Source organism: Coloeus monedula (genome assembly GCF_965178545.1).
Source record: "Coloeus monedula genome assembly, chromosome: 20".
In the NCBI taxonomy this organism is placed as follows: Eukaryota; Metazoa; Chordata; class Aves; order Passeriformes; family Corvidae; genus Coloeus; species Coloeus monedula.
In genome coordinates, this window is record NC_138800.1 from 2,991,991 (window position 1) to 3,019,079 (window position 27,089).

A 27,089-nucleotide genomic window follows, 5' to 3' on the forward strand; every position below is an offset into this window, starting at 1 on the left:
CTTAGATGGTGCCAGGAATGAAACCCACAGGCTCCAGGCTCCACTAGCCAATGCTTCATCTAACTTTATACCAATCAAATCAAATTGCTGAATTATCAAATGCTGCATAATGAGGAAAATATTTGGGTTTCAGTATTATCAAAAAACTGAAATGGGAAGAAGTACTACCATTTTCTTTGAATGAAGCACAGGGACTCCAAACCATGTGGGTCAGCATTTTAGACTTGGTGATGTGATAGCATTGCTATCATTGTTCTCCACCACCACAAAACCATAATTTTTAGGAACAAGTGAAGTTAAAAATAGAGTTAAGAGAAAGATTTGGACATTTGGGCATTGTAAATTAAACTAGGCTGTTCATAAAAGTTAACAGAAAAGAAAGAAAACTTTTAAAGGAGGTTGGTTTCTCATCACAGTTAATAGCTTTACTGAGTGTCCCCAGCTCAGACAATACTGCAATTATATTGAAGAGCTTTCCTGCTCAATTACAATCTGGAAATATATGGGCATTACCAAGAATAATAATGCTTTTTCACACAACCATACCAGAGCTTTTCATAAACACTAATAAGCTCAGCTTTCAGTTGCTCTGCTTCTGAGGTATGTGATTACCATCACACATTTTAATTTTTAGGCCACATGTTTCTAGGACTGACTGCCTCACAAATTTGAACACAGTGTGCTTTATATTGTATTTAGATGAGAAAGTGCAAAACATCCAACATTTTATATGTGAGAACTAAGACACATAAACTAATTCACAACTAAAGTACTGGCATCTTCTGACATTCAGTATTATACTTCCTCTCTCTTTTCCTCAGCCAAAAATACAAAAATATTATTCCTTGACAGGTGTTGACTTCAATAAACACTAAATTCTTTTACCCAGTATTGATAAGATCTACGACGTCAGGTCTGGATCTTGCTTTATTTGAGAATTTTCTTCTGTTTCTGTGTTATCTGTTAAAAAAGTAGTAATGAGTGAAAAGAAGTGGAACTTCCCCACCAATTTTGTTACTGTTGTACTTAAGTAAAAATTTATAAAAACATGAAAAGCATTAATTATCTTTTTCAACTATTAATGATAAATAAAAGCATATTCACAGCAATCTGGTTCTGTGGAAATTACCATTTCCACTGCAATGTAAAGCAGCTTAGGATCTTAAGAACACTCTAGTTCTTAATGAATGGAAATAAAACTGCCATTAGTAGGACTGCTTCTCTCTTAACTAGATACAGACTTTTGCATTATTCTATTTCAGTCTGTCCAAAACAAATTTTAACCCTAGCTAATTTTCAAAGCACAGTATCACACAGGAAGGCATTATGATATGTTTAAAAAAAAAATTCATATTGGCTAAAGCATTCATCACCTTTTGATACAGTTTTATTCATTGCAGGGATGCTTGGAGGTAAATCAGAGGAATCTCTTGTCTGTATAGCACTGTCCATATAACCCAGAGGCTGATTCTGTTCCTTTTACAGAGAATATGATGTTGGAAGGAAATTGGTTTTTCCCTGAAGTTGTTTGGAAGGTTCGGTGTGAGAGTCATTCATCGCTACAGAGCCAAGCTGTTTCACCACATGATCATTTTATACCTTCCAGCCTAGTTCTGTAGTGATTTTGGGTTCTTTAGCCACTGTGTGCCTTTTTACAAAAACATTTCTGTAGTTACAGTGTCTGAAGTGTCTGAAGCCAGTTTTGGATAACAAATCTGTAACTACACTATTCTATCTCTTCCAAACCATCACATTGAAGGCTCACAGTTAAATTTCCTCCTGACAGTATTCAGGAACAACGGTCTTTCTCCTTCATCATCTAGCTTCAGCAACCCCACAGAGTTTTGGCATGATAAAGACATCTGATGTTCCAGCCTTCACAACTGTGAGTTTAAAATCTGCAGCTCAGCTCTGCTGTGACTCACTCTAACGTTTGCCTTCTTTCTGTCTTGATTGCTGCAACAGGGTCGGTCCATACTCCATGACAGACTGACTTAAAACCCTTGGAGTGAACCTATAACTCAGCTTGTAACATTCACTCCAGTTGAGAATGTTGGCTTGGCTTAGAGTTCAGTGACATGACAGGGAAACTGAAGCAATGGAGACTGGAAAGGGAATTTCCATGGAAAAGGGGACAAAAGAACAGGAACATTGAGATTTGCTGCTTTCTCTCCGGGGACAATGTAAGCAGGATTAGGGAATGAACTGAAGTTGAGAGTCTCAAGCTGAAAATGGCTGATGCACAGCAGCTGCCATCCCAGGGCTGTTGGCTGTGTTGCCATCAAGCTGCCACAGACACATCAGCGAACCCTTCTCGGGACCACCTGACACAAAGGCAGCACCCCAGCAAACTACCACAGCACCTTGGATCACCTTGGAACCACAGCAAAGACAGCTCTGGCCATCCAGGGTCATGCTGACAGGCTGGGGTATAGCAGAGGCAGCATTTACAGGAGCAGAGCACACAGCAGACAGTAGCATCCCAGCTCTCAGGTCAATTCGGTATTCCTAATGCCCCAAAAACACATGGGGGACACAAAACCTACAGCTTCCTTGGTCTTACAGAAACCTATGTACTAGAAAACACTTCACCAAAAGGGTTGTCCAGCCCTGGGAGAGGCTGCCCAGGGAAGTGGTGGAGTCACTGTCCTTGAAGGGATTTAAAAGCTGTGTAGATGTGGCACTTGGAGAGATGGGTTAGTGGTGAGCTTGGCAGTACTGGGACAACAGTTTGACTTGATGTTCTTAGAGGGCTTTTCCAAACAAAATGATTTTGTGATTCTGTTTGAAAAGGATACAACTCAAGTATGTTCTTGGACAATAGGAAAGTTGGATGTTTTTCAGAGTTTAAGTGCTAGAAGAACAACAATACTCCACTCCCTTGCCCACAATACAGTACATCCAAGCCAATATGGCATTCAGAGTTCCAGATGACGGCAATCACTCGCATCAGTTGTAGAAACTACCACGCTGAATAATTGGTGCATCATTCAGGATATGAACAGTCACTCAGAGCCTATGTATAGGCATGACTCACCAACCACAGATAATTCATAAAACTCCTTTGTAAAGTTATTTAAATAGTAACTTTTGCTGTCAAGTATTTTTCACATGGTGCAGTATGATATTACTGTAAATGTAGAAATGTGCCAGGAACCAATAAAAGACCTTTTTTTTTTGTTTTGACTGACCTGACTTTAAAAACAGATGCAACTTTGTTCAGCATTACTTAAAAAAATTTGGTGATAATAACTGAAGACAAACACTTACCTTCTAGAGATACTTCTATTTGGCTTGGTTTAGCTGGCTCTTAAATGAAAAAAAACCCAGTCAAATGAATATGAATATAGTTTCAACAAGATGAATCAGATTGGGGAATTTTCTCTGAAAAAAGCACCTCATTTTTCTTTAACAATCAGAGTCACATCTCTTTGTCTGAGATAAATTTGTATAACTTTCTATAGTCTGCAACAAAATATAAAAAAATCTGAAACATTTATCACATTCAACTATGCAACACTTTCTCTTCCAAGAATGGTTCACTGTGGCAGACATATCACCAAGACCCAGAACAACATAACATACACAGAATACACCGAATTTGGAACAGCTTAAAGAAAGAGTCACCACTTCTCCTAATCATTGTCTTTGATGGCAAGTATGTGTACTTTGGGGGAAGAGTGGAAGGTGCATAACAGAGGACAAGAATTATGTTTTAATTCCATGCTGAGTTTTCTACTTTCTCGCATGGATTGTACATGAACATGTTCTGGGAAAAACCATTTAAGCTTTTTAACACTGCAGATGTTAAGGACTGACAGACTGCAGCAAGCTCACAGACCATCAGCAGCTGATCTCCTCCCTCCCACACTTTCAGATGTAAACAGAGGAGCCAGTAGTTTCCTTTATAATAATTTTCATCGTACAAGTGTCCCTTATTCTTAAAATGTTTTTCAGATGTTTTCTCTTCATTTTCCATTTTCTTTGTGTAATGATTTATTTAGTCAATTGCAAAAGTTCTCCCTGCACTACACCAACTTAGGATACACATTTTTAAAAGATGTATGAACATTTAGAAACTGTATTGGATCAAAGTGAAGTTGCCCAACCACATTTACTTTAGTTAATTCACAGCACAAAGCCAAGCTCCCCAATCAGACTAAGGTGATGTGTGTGCAGTCCCAGACACGGTCTAGCAGAGGTTACAGAGCTTGCCAGCAAGCAGAAATTCCATCCAGACCCCATTGCCAACTATGCAGGCAAAATTCACTTGGCTGAACATGCAGACATGCACACATCTGAGTTAAGCAGACATCAATAATTGGATACTGAATTGGCTTTATACATTGCCCCTACTAATCTTTCTTTCCAGCTCACTCATCATCTGCAAAAATCAAATCAAGGAACACACCAGTGACACAGCTCAAAGAAACTAGAGGCACTTTCCACTAAATTATTAATATTTAACAGCTATAAAAGTGTTGCACACCATTTCTCAAAATTAAATGGCTCATCATGAGCAGCTTATACCTAGGACATGACTCCTAATGACATCTGCCAATAAGATGCATACCCCACCCCTCCTGAAAGAACACGTGTTACACTCTGCATCACCTGGTAGTACTGCAGCTGCTGCTGGTGCTGTAGGTGGTGCATCTGCTTCAGCTTCTTCTATCAGGTCTAAGATTAGACATGATCACTGTTTAACTTCACAATGAAAACAGTTCACATGCAACACAAGGACAACCTTTGAAACTGCAAATCCTGAAACTTGGCACATAACAGGTTACTAACACTTGTGATTGAGATGCAGTTCAAATTTTTCTGCTACAGGAAAAACATTCCCTGTCTTGCCTGCAAGCACCAAAAATTTCCTCTTAAGTTTCCACGTGTTCTTCAGACGAAGAAAAAAACATCATACTTATAACCTAGTAGGCTCAGAGCCTTTCAATCCTTCACCTTGGTATCCATCAGTATCAGATCATTTTGATCATAATTAGTGGACATAGATAATGGCCAAACCTCACATGGTCCATGACCAATCTGCACCCCCAGTCCCAACACACACTGACAACTTATGCTGAACTGACAACAGTTCAATGGATTCTTTCACTTCTAACTGAATTCCCTGGAAATACTACCACACATTTACTTGCCTGGAAGGCTCCCCCTTGCAAACAGACCTCTCTCCCACCTCAGAATTGCACCTAGGTCTGGTGAGCAGGTCAGTGGGAGTTAGTGGCTACAGTATCTTCTTGAGAACACCTCATACTTGCAGTGCACAGGCCTCAGCTTGTTAGCTGGAATACACCAGTGGCTGAATGTATTTGAACAAACACTGGTCTGCTAAGGCTCAAGCTGGGTAAGGCCAAATTGTGACAGTTTATTTGGCCTCTGAATTTCTAATCTGACATTGGCTCACAAAGAACATGACACAAGAGACACTGTAGTGACAGTGCTTTGTGGTTTGTTTTTTCTCCTAAATTACATCTAACAACCAGGTCACAACTACTTTAGCAACCAAAAATACTGTATCTTTCCCTCCCGCTACCCCAAAAAATTTCATTGTCAGGGCCAAATTGGCCATGGCACTTCAGCTAACTACAGTCTGCCTCTCTAAACAGTTACAGATTCAGCAGAATGCAGAAGTTTTCACTGGAACACAGTTGTGCAGCTACTGGAAAGCTCTTGCTTACTAACTGCTACTGTGATGGATTTAAACCTACAATGTAGAAACTCTCATGTAAGTCTGTTGCTCAGTCATGATCCTAAATTTCTTTGGGACTCTGCAGCTGAAAAATACAAAATCAGTGTCTTGCATTTTCATATCAAGTCAATGCTAATCTTATACTGTTTAAATGTAAATTTATCCCCCTGCCCTCAAGTTAACGGAATATACATGTTTAGTCAGGAAATCTTAATGAGAAATACACAGACAAGAGTTATACAGAGACCTTAACAACTTGGGGCCTCTGCCACTAAAACACAATGTAGAAAATGAGTCTTGGTAGGTTACAAAAATACATTTGTCATCAGTGTCTCTTAAATACTTACGATTGTTAATCACAAGTCCTGGAAATGGTCTGGAAAAAAAAAATAAAATTATTGACTCTAAAATGCACTGCATGGCGTTTCCTACCAATGCAACCTCCCCATACCTTCTATAACAGAGGTTAGGCTAAAAAATGAAAAGAAAATAAAGTAAAACAGAAGGAATAGCAGCTCTTGGGCACTTTGGTTCTTCAAAACTAGCATTTTGGAAAGTAACATATATGGGAGAGCTAAACCCTTCCCTTGGTCACTGCTACTTAGCAAGGGGTCACCTCTTCTTCAGGGTTCAATTCAAAAACACACATCAAAGCCCTTTTGGTTAGAATATGTCATGATTAAGGGTTGAGAATTCAGACTCCTTAGTAAAATCTATTTAAGAAATTTCTCTCTCTGAAGATAAACTGAAGCTTTTACACTCCTGTGAAGTCTCAAATCTATGATTTGAGAGTTACAGAAACTGATAAATTTTTATTTTCAACTCCTCCTTAGAATGATTCCAAAGTTTAATCTACTCTGCTTCATGCATACAAATTAACATTGTATATATATGTTTGTGTGTATATATGTCTAGGGAGATATACACATACAAATGAAATTCTGTTATACTGTAATTGGGCAATATTGTATTTTTAAATATTGAATAGAAACCAATAAGCTCTGGACTTGTCTCAAAACTTGATATTATGACTGGGAGAGCAAGGCCCAGAAAACTATAGGACTTTTTTACACATTATGATTAGGTTTAAACTCAAAAGACAGCTCGCTGTAATATGCAGTATTAATAATATGCCCTTTATCATAGTAAATTGGACATGTCCTCCTTCATTCATGCTAGGAACATCTGGGCTTCATTTGACCTGATATATTGTTACCCAAAAAGAGCCAACACGTATTTAAAGATGTACTACAACTTCTATTCTCTCACATTTATTCCAGCTATGGGGCTGTGCTCACAATCTAATTAATGGAAACTACATACCTAATGATAGTAAACTTGATAAACTTTGCTGATTCCAAAATCTTCCTCATTGAGCTGATTTCCAGATAACTGGGTGCTTTAAATGCCACACCTGGAGGCATTCCATCCACCAATACACAGCCAGGGTTGTTAGTGATTTTTCTGTATGGAACTTTCACAGGGAAATTCATACCAGTGGCTTCACCTAAGTGAGAGAGGTCGTGTTTATTTTCAAGCCTACATTATTTATAATTACACTGAAGTAAAAGTCCTCAGATATTAAGAAACAAAATGCAGACCATGCTTTCTATCAGATCTGAAACTATGACAATTCACTTGACAATGAAACGATTACAGTGTTGGAAATGAGGTTCTGGATTGCACTCATGAACATTACTATGAGAGCATTAGTCACAACTCCAATTCTGACAGTTCAGAATGTGAAAAACACAGATTCTGCTCTTAGAAAAAGGCACAGAACAGGATAAAAAAGGAGATAGCTACACGAAGGAAAACAAAGCATTTCCTGTAATGCTATGAAAAGCAATTCAATGCAGCACAAGTGAAGGAACTTCAGATATGGAAAACCAGGTCATTACTACTGTACAATGCAAAGTAAAAAACCGAACAATACTATACACAGCAAAAAGGTTAAATTGCATTTTTAAAATTAATCCCAAGTATTAAGAGGTCAGGATTATGAAGCCCTGAGAAGAGCCATGGACTGCCAGCAAAATAAATACTTCATCCATGTTGACACAGAAAACAGGAAAAGGGAAGGGGAACTGTGAAGCAATCTAGACTCTTAGGACTTTGTTTAAAACACCAAACTGCCTACTTCACTTAGAAAAGGTTCTTTTTGAAGTCAAAGCACAACATTCATATATAATTCTCGAATTTGTTCATTTTAATGACCATGTATATAACTCACTGTGAGTGAATATTCATTCAGTAATTTCAGTATGAACACCATTAATTGCACCCACACCAATGTAAAAATGGGGAGTAAGAAGCAATTACCAAATTTCTGGCTAAAAAGATCATTTACTTGCTCTCTCAATTGTCTGGCTTTTTCTACTTTTGGCAGTCGCTCACTTTCATCATCTGGAAGAAATTGTTAGAATAGCATGAGAATTAAGCACAGATTTTCCCCCCTGAAGCTTGTTTATCCCTGCATGTTTACTCAAAGCAGGTATACCCAAAAGCTTCTAACCAGACACTGTCTTTGTTCCTCATTTTAGTAGCAACACAGAATTGTAGAAATACACAAAAATAGATGGTTGCTAAGAAATTACAGAATCCTAGAATGGTTTGGTTTGGAAGAGACCTTAAAGATCACCCAGTTCCATACCTCTGCCATGGGCAGGAATACCTTCCACTACACCAGGTTGCTCCAAGCCCCATTCAACGTGGCCCTGAACACTTCCAGGGATGAATCTAGGTTTACTGTCTAGAGATGATTTTGTAAAGTAATTTAAACCAACAAATTGTATTTTACTTTCTTATGGAACATAGAATGGTATGTAAAGGTAAAAGCAAAGTGATCATTCAATAGATGGCCATAGCATGCAACATTCCTCATGGTTTCCAGTGAATTCCAATGGATGTAGTAAGTGCCTGAGAAAGCAGTAATTGGTGTTAAGACAAAGCAGTTCAGCCTGCACAGTCATTCAATTCAGTCCAAGTACTGACATATGGAAGTTGTCAAGAACTGCAAATCAATATTTAATTTATTGCATCAGAAAAATGTGGATACTTCTTAACAGGTGGTTGAACTAAGAATATTCTAGAGATGTCACTGATGAAACAGTAATGAGTGTTAGATAATATTTAACATCTCAGCAAAACCAAAAAGGTAAATTATGTTCTTTGTGGACTGTATTTCAGCAAACTAGCTTGACTGTAAGAAACAACTTCATCAAACTAAACAAATATCATGAAGAATATAAGCACAAGTAGTATGATGTGAAACCAGCCAGTATACACACCTGGTATGGTTACTTGAATGATGTTTAGGTCTTCAACACCTGCACTTGTGTTCTCTACTGTGTTTTTTGTCGTCCTTGTTGTATTGGCTTTACTGGATGAATTATTTTTTCCTAAGAGGATTAATTTAGAAAACATTTATAGAGAGCTCAGAATCTTCAGTCTCATCTATAAAGAAAATATTGCAAAACAACAAATATTGGCAAAGTTTTCAAAGAGGACCTAGTTCCAGTTTCAAAATGGGAGCATTTATTCCATGATCTACCTACCTGACACAATTTTCGACCAGCTATCTGTGCTCCTGTCTGGCACATGTGTCATTTAGATGATCTACATACTAGGAGCAAATAATTTATCTCTAGACCTGAATAACTCCTGTGAATCCTACATTACTGGCTATATTTTGATAGAAGGTAGTAAAGAATATACTAGTGGCACAATTATTTGTGAATAACTTAAAAAAATTAATACTCCCTTGTTAAGAGCTATATTTAAACTGTAACTGGTAAGTGTTTTTCCCATCTTAAAAACAAACAAGCAAGCAAACAAACCAAGCAACTGCAATGAAGAATAAATCTTTCAGGAATTTATTAACACCATGCTGCTCCCATAATTAATATTTAACCCTTGAAATAAACTGTTATCTAGAAAGTTAAGCAGTTTCAGAACTCACTTTGGGGGCTTCTAGCAGAACTTTCTTTGACAGCTGCCTCAAACATCTCAGGCCTGCAAACAGATTGAACATTTTACATACAATAAAAAAATTGTAACATCAACATTAAAGAAAATCCCATTTTCTAAAAACGGTAACTAAGTGATATCCTCTCAGCCAAAAAGAGAGTCAAGAAAGCAGTGACTGAGAGGCTCAGTAACTTCACAGAATCCCAGACTGGTTTGGGCTGGAAGGAACCTAAAGCCCGTCCACTTCTATGCCCCTGCCATGGGCAGGGACACCTTCCACTAGACCAGGTTGCTCAAAACCCCATCCAACCTGGCCTTCCAACACTTCCAGGGATGGGGCAGCCACAGCCTCTCTGGGCAACCTGGGTCATGGCCTTGCCACCCTCACAGTGAAAATTTCTTTCAAACATCTAATTTAACGCTGCTCTCTGTCAGTGTAAAGCCATTCTCCCTTGTTCTATCACTACACGTCCTTGTAACTTCTCTTGCCACTGTTTCTGCACTGGCACAGGAGTATCTAAACATGTTCTAGGAAAGAGAAAGAAAATTCTTACAGTCCTCACTATACAAATCTCCACTCCTCAGCTCTCAGTACACAACCAGCAAGCTTTATGAGTAGCCTGTAAGTGCTCCTTGCAGTAGGAACTAAACCAGTGATGGGATAATTGTAATGGGTTTAGAAATATGGACTCGCTCTTCCTCTCACAACAGACTCTAAGAGTCTTTCAGAACAAAGAGATTATTTTATCTTGTTCCACCTGCACAAGAGCTTTCCAACCATTTCCTCAAGTACTAAAAATATTCCACTATGTATTTTATAGAGTAATTTAGCAACTTGGCAAAACTAAATTTCATATTTTGGTCTACATTTCAATTCTCATGGAACAGATTATCAAAGACATATGGGAGTCTTACTTTTTAATAACAAATCTTATTTTGGATCTATTTCTCAGGATCTTCTCAAGTCTTGGAATCCCAAAAGTTGAAGGTTGGCGGAACGGGACCCCCTCAGGTAGTCCTTCCACATAGAAAACCTCTGGGAAGGATTCAAACAGTGCATATGGCACCTTCACTGGTTCACTGAGTCCCAGAGCTTCCCCTGAAATGCAACAGAGCAAATGAGGTACCAGTTAGATGACTGATGTGTACAGAAATAGAATACCTCTGGTATAAATGAAATAGAGTAGTTGGCACATACATACTCAATTAGGTAGAGCCAGCAGGCTTTGCCTTTTTTTGTGACAGCTATGAGTATGCAGGAAGAAAATTAACAGTTTCAAACGTAACACATTCCATTGCAGGAAATCTCACCATAATTGGCTGAAAATTAGTAAGTTGCAGACAGCTCATGCCACTGGCTTGGTCTGCATACAAGACTATCCCATCTGTATGCCACTTTGTTGAAGGCAATGCATTCTGCCTCTGTCTCTTCTAGAGAACACCACCAAGGGGAGGTGAGATTAGTGCTCTTGTTCAAAAACCCGCACTCAGAAAAGTAATGAGAAGCCATTACTTCCAAAAGTCAGTAGTTTTCAAACAGCCTGCACTAGAAGAAGTGCTGGAATATAATGGAACACATTTCTCCAGATAACACCCATAACCCATAACCCATTTTGAGTCATGCAGAGTCATACGAAGTCCCATTTATATGCAGAGTGATGAAAGCTTAAAATGATGTGCTAGTATGCAGAATCACTCTGTCTGTGGGTCATTTAAAAAGTTGTAATCCAACTACAACTTCTGCATTTTCACACCCAAATAAAATAACTAGTGGAAATGTGACACTGGATTGCAAATACATGAGAATGAAATCTAAGAATTCCGATGGGAAACTGTAAATTACACAAGGTTTGCAGGACTTCTGGAATAAACATATTAACACCTCTCATACATCTAACTGCATGTTCATAAGAAAGGCATCTTAGTAAAAAAGAATCAATAAACATACCACATTTTTCATTAAAAAGATTTTCAACTTTCTGCTTTAAGTCAGTAATTTTGGCATTCCACGCCTCTGCCAGGAGGAAATTGGAAGAATTAGATCAACACTCGCACAATGAATCAGTCTTTGAATAATGTTTTAATAAATATTTAATAAATTATTATGCTTGATAACTGATTTACTATGGCAATAAAATGTGCAAAATGGCTTTCATTCTGCAAAATAATATTCACATCAATCCTCATTTTCCTGAAGCTTTGAAAGATACTGTCACTGGATAAAGCAAGGGTGATTAAAACCGAAATTAATCCAAGAGTGATTCAAATTTAAAATTTACTCATAAAATTTACTCATCTGAACTGGCACCCAAAATAGTGGCAGACAGTTCCTCATATGTTCAGTGACACAGCCCTGAACATTCCTCTCTCCTGAGAACTTTAATCTCTAGCACAGTTTCTACTTTAGTGGTGAGATTAAATGTTCACCTAGATCAGCATTTTGTTTCTGACAGCCATCAGAGCAATTACTAAACCGATTTACTTGTGCCTGCACTAAGTGGGCCACGGCTGGTCTATGAAACTAAAACCTCAGTCAAAAGTTTAAAAAAGTTGCAGATTAAAAAAAGCCTAGGTCTAACAACAACAGGCAAGTTCAAGAAAACTGTACACAACTCTGAATATGAATACCACCCATGCCAAATCAGTATCTCATTCATTCTCAATTAGCTCAGTAGGAACAGACAGTTCCTTTCTTACAGATTTTATGACCATACAGCTAAAAAAGAAAGCATAGGGGACAAAAAAGATAAAACAAATTAACAATTCCTATACAAACATCAGCAAATAAACTCAGAATGTAAGGATGCTGAAAATAAGGTTTACTGAGACACAGAACTACTTACAATTACTTTGAATACAGTCACTCATCTCACTTGACAATGAAGAATTCTTCTGGACTGCAAATTGACCCTGCTTTCAATGCAGAGATTTCTGTTCCAGAGCACTGCACAGGCAGGCCTGGGCCTCCATGGCCAAAAAGCTCTGGCCTACATTCATGATTCATGACTACATGACTTTCAGTCCTGTCCATCCTTTCCTTTACTGATATTCCAGAACTGGAGAGGTCAATCATGGTAACCATGCATAATCAGCTCTGATAGATCATGGCTTACTAATCTTAGTTCAAATCCTTCCTGGTCCCTACACCCCACCTAGATATCTCTGCACAGTGATGTCAATATTTCAAATTGTGAAATTCATGCACAGTATCACATCTCAGCTAGGTTTATGCACTTGGTGGTACTTTGCACCAGAAAAGTCCTTGAAGGGTCTGCAGCACTGTGCAGTAACAGACCAGCAAAAATCTAAAACTGACTCTGCACCCGAATCAATAAGATCTAATGGATCTTTGCTGCATTTGTACAGCATACTCCCTATATCATCCAGGATTTCTCTAATGCTGATTACTCCACATAATGAAGAACTGAATGTACACAAAAGCAAGAACTTCAGTCATTCACTAGCTGTACAACAGAACATGAACTCGAAATATCTGATATGTAATCAGGATGTTTCACAACAACATTAAAGGAATGCATGTGTGCTAATTCCCCCAACACTTACCAAAAGAAAACTCTCTTCCTTGTGGCTTCGAATTTGTATTGGATCCATTGGTTTGAGAATTAGTTTGAGCATCTGTTGTTTGTGCTTTATTAGGACCTATGAAGAGACATTACATAAATAACACAGAGAGCAGAAGCAAGACATCATACAAAAAGAAAAACACATCAAATTTGATTCCTAGAGAAATCTTCAATTTTGAATCAAGAGTAGAATAAAAAAAAGCCTTTAAGAAGTTCTAGAGTTGTATTTAAGCATTTAATACTACTGATCATGTCTGTTATTTCTCTGCTCAGGACTACATCAGTTCCCACATCTCTGCTTGGAATAATGGGCCCAAGCAAGCTGTCAAACTCCAGCATTTTACCTAAGCATAATCTACACAGTATCCAGTTTGTTCCAGAAATGAAAAATAAAACTGTTTCTATATTGAAGTGCATCTGGAGTCTTGAAGTGGAACAGAGTTTGCTACATGAGGTGTACGTTACTTATGGGCTATGAAAGGTTAGAAGAACAGAAAACATCAGAGCAATAAAAGAATATCAGAAGAATATTTAAGGATATTTCTTCCATACTGTCATCAACAGTAACTTCAATCTCTGGGACACTTGAATTATCTGCAGAACTTCGTGACCTTTTTGAACTCCTCGGACTAATTGCTGGAAGCCAAAAGAACACAAAATGTAAAGCACAAATCCTGCACAGCTAACAAGAACAGCTGTATTCTGAGAATTCTAACAAACTGAACTAAATACAGTCTGAACAGTAGAACCTGAACAATACAGTGATGCTCACAGCCTTAAAAAGTAGGTTTAGTGCTCTTGAAAAAGGCACGCCTAGATTTTCCACTAATTCAGAACAAAAGACTTTGTTTTTTCTAAGTGTGAAGGAGAGTTTAGGTACTTTTTATTATCTAAATAACAAAAACATGACTAACATCTGAATTTTCTACAGACAAAATATTTTTTTACTCTTGTCTTAGAAAACATCATTATTATTTATTGCAGTTCACAGCTCTCAGTTAAATGGTTGAAGCCATTGAAAGTGAAATAAAAGTTGTCAAAATTGAGTAAATTCCATTTTCTGTACTAGAATAGTTAAGTAAAAAAAGCAGATACATTTATGGTTTGAGTGTCTTTCTCAAATAATAGCAGATTTGGAGGCTACTATGCTAGATCATCTTAAATAATGCCTTTCATTTACAACACCTGTATTTTTCAACCACAGAGATCTCTCAGTCTGCTAGGGAAGCAGAAAGGAAGTATTTACAAATTGATGGCAGCAAATAATACTTAATTGTTTACCTTTTGTCTTTATTTTATTAGCCAGTCTTAGAGGCAAATAGGAAGCGATGAGCTCAGGCCTAGAAGTTGAGCAGAACAAACCCAATCAGTTGCAAGACAAATAATACAGCAAAATGTTACACATTTTTTGGAATTCAGTTGAGTTCCGATTCACAAAACATCAGCTCTCTAAAATGAAATTCTGTTAGAAGAATGGGTGGCTCTCCATCTACTACAAGCACGAAAAAAAGTAGAAAACATAAAGCTGTATTTTCTATTTTGCAATTTTCTTCTGGGTTTACTTCAAGGAAAAAAATACAGAAAAAGGAAAAAAAAAAGGACAGAAAAAAGCTTCCATTTTGGTCCAAAGACCATTTTCCCCCTCTCAATTCTTGATGCATGAAACACACAATTTATACATTTATAGAAATTTAATGGGGAATGTATGTCCTTGTATAAGATAAAACATACGTGCAAAATATTCTTTGTGTTTCATGGAAGCAGAATTTAGGTAGCATTTAAAGCCTAGAGCTGCTGGGAATGGAGTCAAATAACTTCAAAATCAGAGGTAAAAATAACTGAATCACAAACGTACTTCTTAATAACAAATTTGATTTTGCCACTTCCACGGACAATTCTTTCAAGGCGTGGAATTCCAAACCACGTGGGACTCCGGAAGGGGACTCCTTCTGGCAAGCCTTCAACGATCAAGGACTCGGGGTTTGATTCAAATACAGAATAGGGAACTTTCACTGTCTCTGAAAGCCCCAGAGCTTGGGCTGAAAATAAAAAATAAATGATAGATTACACACTTAAATGGGTGGAATTTTATCTCAAGTGATTTTAAGAAGTGTTTTACAGAAGCTCAGCTACTCAAAGCTAACAATGCCCACCCCGCCCCCCCAAAAAACCAGAAATATTTAAATATATTTAAACAGATTCCCTATTATTTTCTGTGGAGTAACTGAAAATGGGGACTTGGCCCATCTTGTTATAGATAATATCTAATATAGGCTTGCAGTACCTAATGTTTTATTTTGAGAACTTCTTTTCATCCAAAAGCTTTTGTGCATCATCTCTTGTCACACAACTGGAAAAATTATGGCCTAGGATGCTGTTATAAAAACATTTATGTCAGTTTTAGGAAAGAGTAAGTAAAACATACGTAAGAGGAGTCAAGATTTCCATATCTGTCCTAGTATACTTCTGATGCTTAAGTAAATACAGTAACATTCAAACAGAGGAGTTTTAAAATGCAGCAGCACAACAAAACAGTTCATTTAGCATTTAACTTACCAAACTTTATATTAAATATATCTTCTACTTCCTTTCTTAGCTTTGTGATCTTGGCATTCCAATCTTCTTTTGCTGAAAACCAGAAATAGATGTCAGAGAATCGCCCAGCTCTAGATACAGAGGTACATTTGAACATACTTCTTTCAACATAAAAACTTCAAAAATAACAACACAATCACATCTGAGAAGACAGAGACATACAATGAGTAATGATTATTACTAGCAGCTTAAATGATACACATAATTCCCTCTACATAATGAAAAATCTGTTTAAATGTAGTTACAAATTTCAAACACTGACCCAAGTACAACAATCTGTTCTTCAGAGCCTTTAGATGCAGGAAGAAATTATTTTAGTGGTTCTTACAAAACTTGAATTAATTAATCATAGTGTATAATAACAGTCTTTAGAGTAGAACATGAGGATTTAAAGACTGCTTTGCTAAACATTTTGATTAGCATTAAAAAAAATAATATTCAGTCCTATTCTCTATTATAAATAAAAGCCAATTATACGAGTGCCAGCCAGAGCAGACATCTGTAGCTTAGACAGAGAAGAAAGAAAAGGATGTCCAATAAAAAGCACTTTTTTTTCCTAAGAAACAGCATTGTAAGGGTATTGTATGGCCTGGTTTTTGGTAGCAGGGGGGGCTACAGTGGTGGCTCCTGTGAGAAGCTGCCAGAAGCCTCTTCCATGTCCAGCAGAGCCAGTCCCTGGTGGCTCCAAAGACAGATGTGCCACTGGTCAAGGCTGGGCCAATTAGAAATGGTGGTAATACCTCCGTGATAACAGATTTAAGAAGAAAGATTTTAAAAAAAAAAAAAATGGTGGTGCAGTTGTAATTGCGGCCAGAGAAAAGCAGGGTGAGAACATGTGAGAGAACAACTGTGCAGACACCAAGGTCAGTGAAGAACAAGGAGGTGCTCCAGGTACCAAAGCCAATAATATTCCTCTGCAGGCCATGGTGAAGCTGATGCCATGAAGATTTTTGCCTTTTCTTTTATACCCTGTTACACCTTTTTACAACTTCTGTATTCCTAGTGGTTTTTGCCTACATTCTTGGACTTGTTTGTCAAGCTGAGAGGCTAAACATTTTAGAAGCTTCGTAGCCAGGGATCAGTGTGCCCCAAACCCCGATGTCCTCTCCAGAACACATTCTGTAAACCAAGATAGAACCATCCAGGGGAAGGTTCCTTGGGGAGGGGGGCTCACTCGAGCCTCTCATTGGGGAATCTTCGATAGATATGCTAATTAGTAAAACCTATAATGTTATACCCAATGTTGGGGGGAGGAGATACTCAGCGGGGTGCATCTGGATGCATATGACCCGGACATGTACACCTATGGATCCTTAAAAATAAACACCAAGGTAAAATCCCTTTTCCCCTTCTAACCATGTATGACTCTTGATTTTAAGACCAGGAAAAGGCATCAAAGACCATGGTGACACAGCTGTGCCCCTGCAGCCCCTGGAAGGCATGGGAAGCAGAGATTCACCTGCAGCCCATGGAGGAGCCCATGAGCAGGTGGATGCCTGGAGGAGGCTGTGAGCCTGTAGGAAACCCACGGAGAGAGGGGCATTGCTCCCAAGCTGGAGCAGCCTGTCCTTGGAGGACTGCACCCCATGGAAAAGTGACCCACGCCACAGCAGTTTGGGGAGGACTGTGTGCCCGTGGGAGGAACTCGTGTTGCAGCAGTCTGGGGGAGGAGCCACGTCAGAGAGGTTCGTGGAGAACTGTCTCCTGTGGGAGGGACCCCATGATGCAGCAGGGGAACGACTTCTCTCCCTGAGCAGCAGGAGAAGCTCTGAGTGATGAACTGACCATGGCCCCCATTCCCTGCCTCCTTGTACCACTGGGGTATGAGGTAGAGCTGCAAGGAGGGAGAGGTGGGGGAAAGGTGTTTTTAAGTGCTTATTTTACTTCTCATTATCCTGCTCTGATTTTGTTAGCAATAAATTCACCTTATATCTCTAAGTTGAGCCTGTTTTGCCCATGGTGGACGATGAGGGATCTCTCTCTAAGTCTTTATGTCAACTCATGAACCCTTCGTTATATTTTTTCTCCTCTGTTCAGCTGCAGAAGGGAGTGAGTGAGCAGCTTGTGTGGGTGCCTGGCATCTGGCCAATGTCAGCCCATGGCATCATACTTCATTACTTTTCATCACAACTGACAAATAACAATTAACTGCTACTGAGCCAAACCAACTCCAAGCTGAGAAAGGCATGCAGGAAGGAAGCTATACAGATTTTTTTTGTTTCCAAAGCATATTTTTAATTAATAAATTACCTATTTTGCTTATTTCTAGTGTCTTATACTTTCATGGCAAGATGCATTAATATTTTTTTCATATTTATTTGATAGATTTCACAGGTATTTAACACCTGCATGTGTCTTTGTACTTATTCACATGTTGTAGTCCTAGTGGCAAAGGAATCAGACTGACTACCTTACTTTAAAAAAATTATTATTCACAAACTGTCTGTTGATGGCACAGGATTACTATTTTCCAAAGCAGTAATACTTTGCTTAAAAACATCTAATATTCTTTGGCAACATTAGGTTTGCATCTGCAGTAAGAAGATCCTTAGCCTTTGTCTGGGCAAGTGGTTTTCACTGGGCTCTAAGTGCAGGAGAACATTTGCTGTGTTTATCTCTCTGACATCAGACCCTGGATCCCAGCAAGCATGGTGGGCATTGGTAATTCCAGAATCACCTTTAAGTTAGTGAAAAATACAGTGAAGTAACTAGTACAAAAAGAACTATTATTCTGAACATTCCAACAGTCTGAGGTTTAAGAATCATCATCACTCCTTAGCCTGTTCTTTCAGAAAGACGATTTTATTAGCTGGGATTTTTACTACTTTGAAAAAACCCCAAATTCGATGCTGCCTTTTCCTCTCCACAAGAAAACCAGCCTTTTCTATTTAACTACCCTCTTACTGAATACGAGTTTTTTCCTAAAATCCCCAAAAAATCCACAATACATTGTGATGATGTAAAGTGACTACTGCCTGCATGATTACTAAATCATATTCCTTCTTTTTATTTTTTTCCTCCAGTAATCTGTGTGTGTGTAAAAACAAAGGAAGCCCTGGATCTTGGCTTGTGTTATTACTACAAACATATTCATACTCCTAAAAAATCCAGTAAGATCTGGATTGCACATTCCTGTAGCAAGAAAGCACCAAGACACTTCAACTCAGGGAATTTGGAAATAAACCCCAAACTGTTTCTTCTCCCTGTTAAAGGCACTTCATGCTTTCAAAAAATCCCTACAATTCCTTACCAAGAGAGATCTGAAAGAGCCCAGAGTCAGCTGCAAAATGCCAAGGGACTCCAGAGCTTTGATTCAGGCCAGGACAGTAACTCCAGTTCTCTGGGACTCTGAAGGTGACCCAGTCTAGTTATTCAAAGGCAGCTGGGACTGCACCAGGATTTCACAATCCAGGAAGCCATCCACGTTCACAGTGATCAGTTTATTCTTTCCAACCTTCACGATGAATATGCCAGCATACTCACCACACAACGGTTACTTCTTGAAAAATGCTGCATTGATCTAGATGCATTTCCCCATCAAACCCTTCCATTCCCACTTGGAGACAGCACCTGTCTTACCTGGGGTGTTCGACCCGGGCTGAGTAAATTCCGTTGAAGTGACAGTTAGCAGCTCTGGCCTGCAACCAGGACACAAATAATCTACTGATTCCTGACATCAATTAAATGCTACTACCTATTATGACATGAATTGAAGAGTTTGAATTTTTCTATTATATTTTTCACACTTATCAACATGCTACAGATATGCAAAAGATATTTTGAAATACTTGTCTGGATTGCAAATACCCACTCTGTGATGCAGAATATTTAATTTGCTTATTTGGTAACTAGAGACCAAATGCTTCATGACCGAATGAAACCAAGTGCTTGATTACATACAGGGTGTTTGTTTGGACTCTTTCTTTAGAATCCCTCCGTGTTTAGACTTACCTTTTGATCACAAATTTTATTCTGTTGCCCACTTGAATTATTTGTTCAAGGCAAGGGATTCCATACCAGGAGGGACTCCTAAAGGGGATGTTCTCTGGCAGCCCTTCAACACAGAGGTCAGTTGGATGAGCTTCAAATTTCTTGTATGGAACAGCTTTGGGCTCAGTGCTCCCCAAAGCCTCAGCTGTTGGAACAAAATACATCCAGTAACTGGACAGACTGGCCAATCAATCTTCATTAAAAGCTAGCTGATACCAATTCCTCAGGCTGTTGTAATTGTGATCTTAACATTTGGTACAATGCAGGACATCTAAATCCAACAGAACCCAAGTCTCAGCACACCAAATATGTAAAAAATTTGCCATGTTGTATGATGTTGCTGTTTGGCAGTCACAAGAACAGACTGGAGATTACTGGACTGCTCACTGGGGTATAATACATTTGTTTTATCCAAAATGGTTAATGTATTATAGAGTATAATGAAAAATTTTATTCTAGCTCTTATGAAGTTGACTATTTTTTCATATTGGACAGAACATAAAAGTTCACCCAGAAATGTTTTAATACTAATTATGATGATACTGCAGTGGATATAAATTTAAGTAAACAGCTGTTTTATTCACCATCAAAGGAAAAAAATCCAAATAGGAAGGAATTGAGAGCAATCAGAAGAGCTGTCTATGTAAGACTTCTAATTCTTTTTAAACTATGAATTTACCTTGTGTAAGCAGTAAATTAAAACATTCTTTTTCACTCAGCCACAAGAATTTTAAATACTTGGAAAAAAAATCTGAACAAAGGTCTCATTCACATAGACGCTCAAAGGAAGGAATGAAAGCAACCTTCAAGAAATACAAAGCCATAAAGAAAAGAAAATAATAATACTGTACTCACCAAACTTTTTACAGAAAAGTTGATCTACCATCTTTCTCAGTTTGGTGACTCTGGCATACCACTCTTCTTTCACTGTATTTGAGACTGACACAGAACAAAACCAACATTCCCTAATTATTTTGGTTGTATTTTCAGTTTTTCAGTTTATAGGATGCATAATCATCCTGCATCTTCAAGTAACACATAAATGCTCTGTGTAAGAAGCATGGATTCAACTTGGAACTAGAAAAAAATTATCATAAAATAATGACAAAATATTAAAACTGAACAAAACTCCACTGAACCAGTGATACCACTCTTGCTACAAAATACACACAGTGTATTGGCCTGAAGAACTGCAATACTTTCATCATCCACCTCCAAACTACAGATCCCACTTGGAGATGGGAATAGTTTTTCAACGGTTTCATTTCCTGAAGAATTATCTTGATATTCAGTGTGGAATGAGGCATGCATATGGGATGAAAACTTGCTTTCAAGGAATCAAAGCACATATAATACAAATCACTTTCTCCTCCTGAATATGTCTTTGTGACCAACAAGTGAAGCTTCCCAGTCTCTAAGAAGATATTGGCCAGCTGCCACGGCATGGGTTTAGTCAGAATGCAAAAGCAATGACTTGTGGTCCATAACTGCACCTGACTGGGCTATCAGCATAAGCACCAGCTCACACTTCTCCAGCCCTTCCTGAGATCTGACTGGTCTGTCTTGCAGCCAGTATCAGTCTTCTCAAGAGTTTCAAGACTGAGGCCTTTCCACTAAATCTTCCTGACCAGCCTGCTTCCCACAGGAATGCAAATGAAAATCATCTTTTCCTCTGACAGTCAAAATACAGGTTCCATACTCATCCCTTTCATTTCCTGCTGGGGACACAAGCTATCAGGGCCTATGGCCAGAGCAGGAATTGGACACATGGAGCTGAGAGAGCAGGGGCTGGTGCTCCACAGCTCTGTCTCCTGGCAGTGGACACATGGAGCAGCAGAGTAGATAATGAGCTACCAGGAAAGAGGGAATCCAAATAGGAAGAAAACTGCAGGAAAGGAGGCTCAGACAGCTGCTGTCTTCTGTGTTCTCTGAGATGTTATTGACAGCTTCCAGGGATGCTCTCTTCTCTTAGAGAGGATGCAGAGGTCACATGTAACTATCTCTAGTCAAGTGATAGTTGGTGATAACAAGCAATATAAGCAAGTGTTCAGAACCCTGTGCCATAAAATTTGGTTACCACTGGTTTTCTTAGCTACAGGGGTGTTATGAGATAAGCAATGTACTTGCTTTGCCTTCATAATCAATACAACCATATTAAAAATGAATAAAACAACAGAAAAAAGGGCTCATTTAAAAAGCCATATAGGAGTCCAGTTAAGGGTAAGGCTTGGTTACCAGCCTACCTACTATTTTTGTAGTCAAATTTTGTACTTGAAGGAACAGTAGGTTACTAAGACTCAATACACTAAGTTAATTTGCACTTCAGGAAAAGTTTAATTCCTGCACACACGTTAAGCAGACATCCTTATGGTATAACTGCTTTGCTTAATTTAGATCCTTAATATTCACTTTAATACAGTCTTTGATACACATTTTACAGCAGAAGTCTATGAGTATATAATACACATAAAGGTGCTGCACTAGTGCAAGTACTACTGTCTATATGCTTGTGTTGTCTGAACTAAGGACTTCTGTGGTATTACTAAAATTTCACAGTTCAACAGGGAGAGGTTGCCACTTAGCATTTTGGAGTTATGAGCAATTGGTTCTTAACTGTTGTTTAAGGCATACAAGCTTTTAGCACGTGGTTTAATTGGACAATTAAAAGAAAATGCCCTGAAGCCCAAGAGACAATAGAATTCAACTGAAGAGAAAAACAAGTCTGGTAAAGGAATTTACCAACTAATGCCCATGCAAAAGTACAGCTCTTTCAAAACTTGATTTTTTTCCCATGCTAAACTTCTTTTTACCAACTTGAGTTCATGGGTGCAATTCCTGCAGTCTTATTTTTACGTGGTCATTTTTTCTACCTTTGGATGGGCACTCAATGGAGACAAGACATGTAAGAGCATGCATCTGCTAAGAAGTATTCCTGATGGGAAGAGTGGTTGGAATGCATTATCTTTGCACCACTATGTGCAAATGTAGTCCCATTATCCAAGGAAATCAGATCCTATAGAAATAAATGGCACTATGTTCCCTGCTAAATTTCAGTTAATCTAATTTTGGAAAATCCCATATATATAAGCAATTCTTCCATGGTACAGAGTTTCTCTATCGAGTAAACTCTATCAGCTGTGGAAACTGCTGCCTTTTCTCTACATCTCAGTAGACTAACACCTAGCTAGCTCATTGTTTTTCTTTCTGTGAAGCTGAATCAAATCCATTGATGGGGTTAGTCACACTAGCTTGGATAACCAATGGAAAACTCTATAGCTAAAGAAAATTTAAAATCAGAAGAATTGCTTGCAATGTATTATTAGTAAAAGCAAATTGTAGCCACCACTGAGACTGACAAATGGGAATCTCACACTGCACTCATACAACTCACACATTTGAAAACCTACCTCCTGAGACTGTTTTGTCCACTGGAACACTTGTCAAATTCAGAAGTTCATGCCTGAAAGATTTAAGATACATATTTCAACAGTGACAGACACTTTGAGAAACTAGCCTCCAGTTACAGCCTCAAGTTACTACTTATTGAAGAATCAAAACCAAAAAACCTCCCAGGGGACATCATGATCCCCAACACTGAATTCCAATTAACACCAAAGTATCCACATGGCTGGAACCCTATTGACAAAACATTTTTAATGCCTGATACCTGTATCTGCCAGAGCTGTAACATTTCACGTTAACATATAGGTTCCATTAAACTTACATCTGAGTTCTAAGATATACTTAATCAGAAAATAAGATCCAAATTAAAAAAATAAACTTCAAAGCAGACACTTTTGTTTCTGAAATATATCTCATTTTATCCACAGCTGAACAAACAAAAAATTAAACATTCTGATAATTTCTCAAATAGCCAAACTAGTTTTTTCGCTGCTCTGGTTACACATTCCAAAATCAATGAACACCATAAATTAATTTCTGTTAACAACTAACACATATTTGACAAAAGCAGGTGTCAGCATTGCATAAATAATTAAATCTATGGATGATGTCTGATTTTAAGTGAGACAAAAAGTAGATCTACACTTTTTCCTCTTTTCTAGTTATCTGCAAGCATTACGATGACAGAACCTGACCATGTTCCTCTCAAATGTAAGCAACTAGCACCCATGGTAAAGGCAGCATGCACAGGGGTGGGAGCTGTCACTATTTCCAGTTCTGAGCCTGACCATTGCAATCAGCAGATTCCTGTCCATTTCAAAAACTCTCAGATTAGGCCCTATACCACTGAACACAGGAAAACGTCAGCTGTTACTCACTGAAGCTTCCTTTAAACTTCAGTCCATCTCCATCTGAGGTCTCCTTCACATACACTACCTGATCTACCTCCAGACACTCCATGGACACACATCCAACCAAACCACAGGAACCAGTAGCTATTGTGTTGGCCTCAAGCCTGACCTGGGAAATGCTTTATACAAATACAGCCATAGACACCTTGATACAACATTCCACCAAGAAAAAAAAAGAAAGCATAAACTGAAATTAGGCCAGGATCCTCAAATAGGATCAAATATCCCAAAGTCAATGGTTTTCAACATGTACTGCAGCTGCAGAGATCTGAACAGTACAAAGAGATCTGTCCCTGGTAAGAAGTCCATAATATTGAAGAGATCTGTCCAGAGATCTCTTCACCACGACTGTAACTGTTCCACTGGTCTGATAAGCTGAATATATCAAAGTGAACATCAACTAAAAACTACTCCTTAGTAATGCAAATGAATATGCCAGTAGAAACCGGTTTGGAATTCCTTGAAGAAAAATGAAGCAAAGTGGAACCTGCAGAAAACAATGAGTAATGCAGAGACAAAAATGCAGAATTCCTTACTTTTTAATCACAAACCGGATCTTCTCCTTTCCTAGAAGTATCCTCTCCAGCCGGGGAATGCCATACGTGGATGGACGCCTGAAAGGAATCCCCTCTGGCAGCCCTTCCACATATAAGTCTTCTGCATGTGACTGGAAGAGTGGGTATGGGACAGACACTGGACCTTCTGCTTTTATAGCTTGAGCTTTAAGGAAAAAGGAGAATAAAAACATTAGACTAGCTTGTGGCTCTACTCAGTTACCTGTTTCATATCACTCTGATAAACATTATAATTAGCATACAGAACATTAAAACATGTAAGCATTCATGTTGTGAGGGATTGTTTTTGTTTAATAATCACTCTGATTAACAGTAAACAAGCTGCAGCCCTGCATACGTATGGAAATCATCCTCTTTTCCCTTCATGTAAACATTTAGTAACAGTGACTGCACCTGTTAGGGTGAAGATTCTCACTATTTTGGTTTTGCTTAATATTTTGAAAGATGAAGTTGTCTAGACTTAGTCATAAACCAAGCATGTTTCAGTTCACTAGCTCTGTTATTATTTGTTACTACTATTGGCTTACAAGTCATTAGCTCCTTGGAGTAGGGGCACACATCCCTTCTTTTTAGTGAATTCCTGAAGTTTCCATGTATTTTAGAAATCCAAAGAACCGCTAATGAAATAAACAACACAATTCTAACACTGCTGAAAAAAGCACGGCCCTACTAATGAAATCTTTGAAACAAATGAAAAGCAAGTAACTGAGTCAGCCACAGCTGAAAAATAACCTCAACTTATTTCTTTAAGTTATGAGGATCACACTATTATCAATACACCTATCAGGGTGGCAAATACTGGAGAATGACACAAGAGTTTGCAAATACTGAAAGGGCTGATTTCTTTATACTCACAAAGGTATGTTAATTTTGTAGGCCATGTGACAAGAATTCTCCATTACCATGTGACTGGTCTGCAAATAATTTGGTACGTTCTGCTGTTTTGATACGGAAATTAGACGCAAAAAATTATTTGAGGTGAGAAAAACCAAGCTAAGGCCAAATTAGAGTACAGTGATGTTGTGGCAGCACTTCTGAAAGTAAAAGTACCTAGGGCACCTTTTCAAGCAACTTAACGTAATATCCAAGCGGCCCATGGTTCAGACATTGTCTATGCAAAATGTTCTCATTAACTTGTAAATTCTTAAATGAAATGAAACAATTTAGGTGTTAAAGGTATTTGGGTAACACACTCTTTCAACCGCTTGAAACCAGAGTATTTCTAGGGATGTTTATAGCAAAAAGGGAAGCTTTGAAAACACTGTATCTTAGTCTACTATTTTGACCAGAATTAAGTATCAAAATCTTAGAAAACTGCAAGAAGAATGGTGTTTCAACTAGACTTGGTTTCAACTGGCAAACATAAGATGGCCAACACTGGAGACAGAGAACAGATTCAGAGAGATGGACATGAACCTGAAGATGATTCTTAGCAAATACACTAATGAAACCCTATTCAAACCTGCGCCAAAGGAGCTCCAGAGTAATCACCAACAGTTCTGTTGTGTATCACACCAGCCCTTCATCAACATAATTTTTATTCCAGTCATGCACCTCTTTCAAGAAATTAACAAAAATTTTTCTCAGCCCTGGAGGTTGTTGTGGCATGTGGTAAAAAGCTCAACAAATCCACCAGACAAGCCTCAGGGCAACAGATTAAGATCACTAAAATCCAGATCCTTAGCCAGCATAAAGTAAGAACAGCTTCAGAGTAACAAAAATTCTGCCTGTTTGGATAAGTAACTAACAACAAGTAAATTTTCACATATGAGAGTCTTTATTTCTCTTAAATCAGCAAATGTTTTAGCCAATACTGTTTAGAGTGCCTAAGAATACCATCAGCATCCCAGTCTGAAGTGAGGCTTCTTAGATTTGGAATCTCACACGTTTTTGCATAGAAATCCTACTGAAAATAGGCTTTATTTTTATAAATTATTCTGTATATGTGAGTCACTAAAAGTAAATCTCATTTAGTTTTCACCTACAACACAAAGCTGTATTTTCAGACATGGCAGCTGTAATAGATTACAGTAACTGATAATGCTAGAACACTTTGGAGCTACAGAAGCCAACAAATTTGAAGACCATTCTGGGAATTCTGGACATCCATAACTCATTTCTGTAAATGGTAGACTGCATGCCCATACAGATAGAAAGAGACAGTCTGATAAAGAACTGTTTTGTTAATCAATGAAATGTTGTCATCCACAGGGAAAAGGAGATAATTTTTAATACCATATGGCCTGCTATGGAAAGTCAGGAACAGCTCAGCATTCAACAGACTCTACAGGAGATTTTTAGGCTGGTGGTGTGGGTAACCCAAAATGTTACTGCATTCCATATGTACCTGCGCCCA

The 27,089-nt window shown here is 38.3% G+C and overlaps 1 protein-coding gene across 9 annotated transcripts in view; it reads right to left on the reverse strand.

Moving 5' to 3' along the window:
• GTF2I (general transcription factor IIi) overlaps positions 1-27,089 on the reverse strand; it is a 108,178-nt gene that overhangs the window by 2,542 nt on the left and 78,547 nt on the right. For 5 of the 9 annotated variants that reach the window (XM_082294593.1, XM_082294600.1, XM_082294598.1 and 2 more), the window contains 20 exons: positions 24,695-24,878; positions 23,253-23,305; positions 20,701-20,784; positions 19,807-19,990; positions 19,435-19,493; positions 15,817-15,888; positions 15,116-15,299; positions 14,542-14,600; positions 13,813-13,896; positions 13,241-13,336; positions 11,625-11,690; positions 10,592-10,775; positions 9,669-9,721; positions 8,998-9,108; positions 8,030-8,113; positions 7,031-7,214; positions 6,055-6,083; positions 4,615-4,680; positions 3,271-3,309; positions 886-960 (listed from right to left, as the gene is read on the reverse strand). In XM_082294593.1, the coding sequence (XP_082150719.1) occupies positions 902-960; positions 3,271-3,309; positions 4,615-4,680; positions 6,055-6,083; positions 7,031-7,214; positions 8,030-8,113; positions 8,998-9,108; positions 9,669-9,721; positions 10,592-10,775; positions 11,625-11,690; positions 13,241-13,336; positions 13,813-13,896; positions 14,542-14,600; positions 15,116-15,299; positions 15,817-15,888; positions 19,435-19,493; positions 19,807-19,990; positions 20,701-20,784; positions 23,253-23,305; positions 24,695-24,878 (1,934 nt within the window). In that variant the 3' untranslated portion in view covers positions 886-901. The remainder of the gene's footprint in view (positions 1-885; positions 961-3,270; positions 3,310-4,614; positions 4,681-6,054; positions 6,084-7,030; positions 7,215-8,029; positions 8,114-8,997; positions 9,109-9,668; positions 9,722-10,591; positions 10,776-11,624; positions 11,691-13,240; positions 13,337-13,812; positions 13,897-14,541; positions 14,601-15,115; positions 15,300-15,816; positions 15,889-19,434; positions 19,494-19,806; positions 19,991-20,700; positions 20,785-23,252; positions 23,306-24,694; positions 24,879-27,089) is intronic. The other 4 variants (XM_082294594.1, XM_082294596.1, XM_082294595.1 and 1 more) reach the window with 4 other exon arrangements.